The 4,627-nt window shown below is 27.5% G+C and overlaps 1 protein-coding gene across 1 annotated transcript; it reads right to left on the bottom strand.

Annotated features, from left to right (window-relative positions):
- Positions 1-1,201: 1,201 nt before the first annotated feature.
- LOC136072292 (uncharacterized) lies at positions 1,202-3,015 on the bottom strand. The gene is made up of 4 exons (XM_065815334.1): positions 2,837-3,015; positions 2,020-2,734; positions 1,622-1,693; positions 1,202-1,531 (listed from the first exon to the last, which is right to left on the bottom strand). The coding sequence occupies exons 1-2, from the start codon at positions 2,919-2,921 to the stop codon at positions 2,022-2,024; spliced, it is 798 nt and encodes a 265-aa protein (XP_065671406.1). The 5' UTR covers positions 2,922-3,015; the 3' UTR covers positions 1,202-1,531; positions 1,622-1,693; positions 2,020-2,021.
- Between the last annotated feature and the right edge of the window lie 1,612 nt (positions 3,016-4,627).

Genomic DNA, 4,627 nt, shown 5'->3' with positions numbered 1-4,627 from the left:
AAACACACTTGTGGACATCAGGTTATAGATTTTTTCTAATAGCTTACAGTGCTTTGTGATCTTTTATTACTATACATTACCAAAGGATATCTAAATTTGCTCTTGTTTACAATTGCTTTTAATTTAAGAGTGTTGCAAATCATCTGGGCTAGCTATAACAACCAATAAGCAATATTCGCAAATTTATTTAGTTTTGTATATAATTTATATATAGGAGTAATACGTGTAAAGTTCTAAAAAGAAATTAGGCTATTGTTTCAAAATACCTTTTTTTGCTAAATGATTGGATAAATGGGAACTTAATTTGAAAAAAATTATACCAAGTTAATTATAGTCTATTGATATTAGTAGATAAATTTTAAAACTGTTTTAAAAAATCTATTATATGAGAATCACAGCATATTCAAGTTTCACCATCTGGTTTATAGTTTGTTACAATGGTTGTCTTTTTTATATCTTAGAATTATAAAAACAATTAAAAAAACAAACTTATTTTTTGAAATCTTTATTTTTAAGAAAAAATTCTGAAAATTACGGATGTTTTGAGTTGTGAGGGTTTGTATAAGTATTTGTACTATATTGCACAAAATTGGATAGAAAAATCATAATTTTTTTTGCTATTATTATTTGGTTTTTTATGAAATTACTCAAATTCACTTTTATTATTCATAATGTTTTTTGACATTTGTTTTGATTTAAACATACGCGCAAAATGCCTCTCTTTCAAAATCAGCGAATCAGATTGCGCATATCTCTGCCTATTCTGAGTCTGTATAGGGTTTCAAAATATGCAATCGGGCTCAACTAAGAAACGGCAACTGTCGAAAAAAAAAATTAGAAAAGAGTAAACCATATGTGACTTGGTTCTTTATAAATTTTTAGGTGTAATTCAAAAGTTTTGTTTTTGTCTAATAAACAAATAAATCCCAATAACTCCTTTAGAGTTACACGCAAACCCTTACAAATAATAGAGTTTCACGCAAACCCATACAAATAATCGAGTTGCACGCAAACCCTTACAAATAATCGAGTTAGCTTTGTTGACACATTTTTAAATTTCAATTACTTTTTATTGTACTTAACTTATTAGGTTAGAAACAGAAAAGAACCAAAAGTTAGGAAAAGAAATGGACCTAGAGTTTGCAAACGTTCGCAAAAAAGTTTAGTAATTGAGAATGTTTTTATAAAAAGATAATCAAAGTTATTTCAATGATAAATTACCGAGAAATAACAAATGAAAACCCATCTTTTAAAACTAAAATTTACAAGTTTGTACAAAGTGAAAATTTAAAAAAAGATAACTGATAAGATAATCAATTACTAAAGTTTGAAAAATTTTAAAACTTTGTTTTGTTCACACTCATAATTGAATTTTATCGATATTTATGTTTCTTTTAAAGTTTATCTCATCGGCTTCAGTTTTGCACTTATATTTTGTTATCGTAAGAATATCTTTTAACTTGCATGAATCGTTGTCGCATTTGCTCTGCGAGTTAATTGTAAAGCATGCACATTTTGAGACTTCTACATTCTAAGTATAAAAATTTTAGACATAATGAAAGTTTAGAAAAAAATCTTATTTAATTAAAGACAAAAGTTTGGAAAAACTAAATAAGATTACCTTTACATTAATTGGATGGATGCGTCTTGAGAATCGAAGTATATGAACTCTTTTTTTAATTATTTTGAGATTCTAAAAAGTAAAAAAAGTTTATCTATTATGATGTGAAAAATGGTTATTTTTATCTATAAGAAGCGGTTCTACTAAAAAATTCTTCTATCAACCGAGTTGATACGATATCGTTTAATCTCATTTGATTTTTCGACACATTCGTCAGATATATCTCAAAATAGTTAATGTAAGATTTAAACAATAATAAATATTTTAATTTTAGTATTTGATTAAAAAATTTGGTTAATCGGCCAAGAATCTAAATTTCGATACCGAAAAACACCTGTAAACTTTTTTATATTTAAATATGCAGAAAATAATATTAAAAAAAATAAAAGAATACGTACTGCTAAAAACTTTTTAAAAACAGATTCAAATTTGTTTCACTCAAGTTATCTGAACCCGGAAAATTTGAAAAAAGTGAAATGTTATCGCATAGATCTATTGAGGAATCTTTTTCAATGTTACTTAAGATAATCGATAAACTTTGATCGTCAAAACTATTGATATTATTTTTGTCTAGAACAAAGTTTTTTAGTTCTGTGCTTTTGGTTCCTATTTTACTTTCTATATTCTGCAAATCCGAATGAACGAAATCTTCTTCATCTATATTACATGTCAAATTATCAAATGTGTCATCAAGAGAGTTCGAATAACCGTCATCACTTAAGGAAGTTTTTTTGTTTTCAATAACATTATTGGTTATTTTATTTTCATCAAATCTTAACTGAATTCTTGGGATTTTTTCTTTTTTGTTCCCATAACAACCAACAAATAAGTTCCGAAACCTTTTTTTGGTTTTTGTTGATTTTTCTTTTGCCGCTTGAAGAATATTTTTTACATTAGTAAACATGTTTATCCCACTGTCAAAAGACATTTTTGCGTCTTGTAACGCACTTTGAATGTCCTCTTTTTGATCTTTTTCATTTAGGTCTGTGTTATCTGATATTTTATTTTTATTGCAAAACAATGATTTGAACAGGTTGTTTTTTTTAGAAGCGAATTTTTCATTTATTGAAGGCAACTTTTTATTTTTAAGAGATAATTTTTTAAAGCTTATTCCTGAATAAAAATAATTAATATAGTTAAAAATTTTAAGCTAAAATTTTGTAGTTGCAAAAAAATATTCAATACTTAAATAAAATATATAATTTTTATTTTTACCCTTTAGGAAATTCTTCTTTTCAAATATTTCATTTTTGTTTTTATCTTGTTTGTCGCAAGTGTGACTTTCGACATCGTTTGACATTGTTTAATACTTGATTATTTTTTTTATTATTAATAATTATTTGAAAATTAATTTTTAAATATATTTTGTAGTAAATATAACTAGTTACCGAAAATATCGATTACGATTTAAAAATATTTTTATATCAAATCTCTTTTCAATATAAGTGACGTCAAATTACCTTTAAACTTTTTTCCGGAATAACCGGAAAACCGGAATAAACGTCTTGGAATAGTTGATTTTAATATATTAAATTATTAGTATAAATTTAAAAAATTTCTTTTCTTGAAACTTATTTTTAATAATAAATATAAGTTTTATATATACCTTCGTTATCATAGCTTACATAATATATAATGAAACCTCGTTATTATAAATTGAAAAAAAAAATTGTTGGCAAAAGTGATATGACGTATTACCAGCATCTTTATTAAAACCACCGTCATTTCAACCACCGTCATTTCAACCGCCATCATTTTAAGATTATTGACCAAGTCTCTAATGTCTCTACTACTTTCTTTTTTTTAAATAATCACCTAAAAATTAAATGGTATTACTTGATCCCACCAAAAGTCACCGTGACAAGTTTGAAAGCTTTGCTAGAGCTTAGGAGTTTAGAGAGGTTTGCTTTGCACCGGTTATTTTGGGACAAAATTGTTGAATCCTTTTTATAAGTTGTATCTTTATCATCTAATAGGTTATATTTAAACTACGTTTTGCCTCTAATTTTAAGTTAATGTTAAATAAACTTTCAGAGAGATTCTATCAGCGGCTGTTTTTATGACTAGACAACTCATCCTATTATCTCTTAATAAGGGTACAGCTCTAAAACTCAGTTTTATGGTTTTAAGGCCGGGTGGTAGTCAAGTTTCTCTAACTCTGTTGTAACTCTCAGAGAGACATACTCTATAAACAGCTGTAAAACATTACAGTACTAACAGTGCCATGCTGCGCATGGATGGTGTCCCTGTTCGTACTTTTAGTGAGTATTTTTGAGGCTACATTTGGAGCCTTTGTTAAGGCTTAGAGTTTTTTATTAAAAATAAAGCAATTGCTATTGCCTCATTTAGTACTCAGTAAACTATCTAATGGGCTATTAGATAGTTTACTGAGCACTATTTGTGCTTTGAGTCAAGTTCTTTAGTCAATTTTAAAAATGACTAAAATATCAAAAACTGTAAAACACGAAAGACATAACCAAGTCATAACCAAGTTTTCTAAATCTATCAATCACTAATATTCGTGGTCTTTGAAGTAAGTTTTCTTGAGTTGAATCTTATCTCTTGCAAAGATCACCAGACCTACATGCTTTTTGTCAGACGAATTTTAGCTCAGCTGTCTCGTCTTGTGATGAGACCGCTAAACTCAAATTAGATGATTGTGTTGATGGCTTAATACTCACATGCTTGGCCTTACATTCGTAATTTAATTAATTCGTAATTCGTAAGGCATTTACATTCGTAAGAATTTACCCATTCGTTAAGAAGCTAGTTTCGAATTCACAGATTTTTCTTTTATGTGCTTTTGTTTAGCTCCACTTCACTCTTCACTCACCTTTCACCTTTCACTATGTTCTATATTGCCATTGTTCATCTCATGACTGCACTCTTTTTGATGTTGTTTCTGATAAAATTAACTAAGCCCTCTCTTTGTTCTTCAGGCAATATCGTTGTTGTTGATGAATTTATTGATCATCACACTGAATGGCTTGGTTCTAGTGTCAATGA

Source organism: Hydra vulgaris, chromosome 13, assembly GCF_038396675.1.
Source record: "Hydra vulgaris chromosome 13, alternate assembly HydraT2T_AEP".
Classification (NCBI taxonomy): Eukaryota; Metazoa; Cnidaria; class Hydrozoa; order Anthoathecata; family Hydridae; genus Hydra; species Hydra vulgaris.
This window is presented reverse-complemented; position numbering and strand designations above follow the sequence as displayed.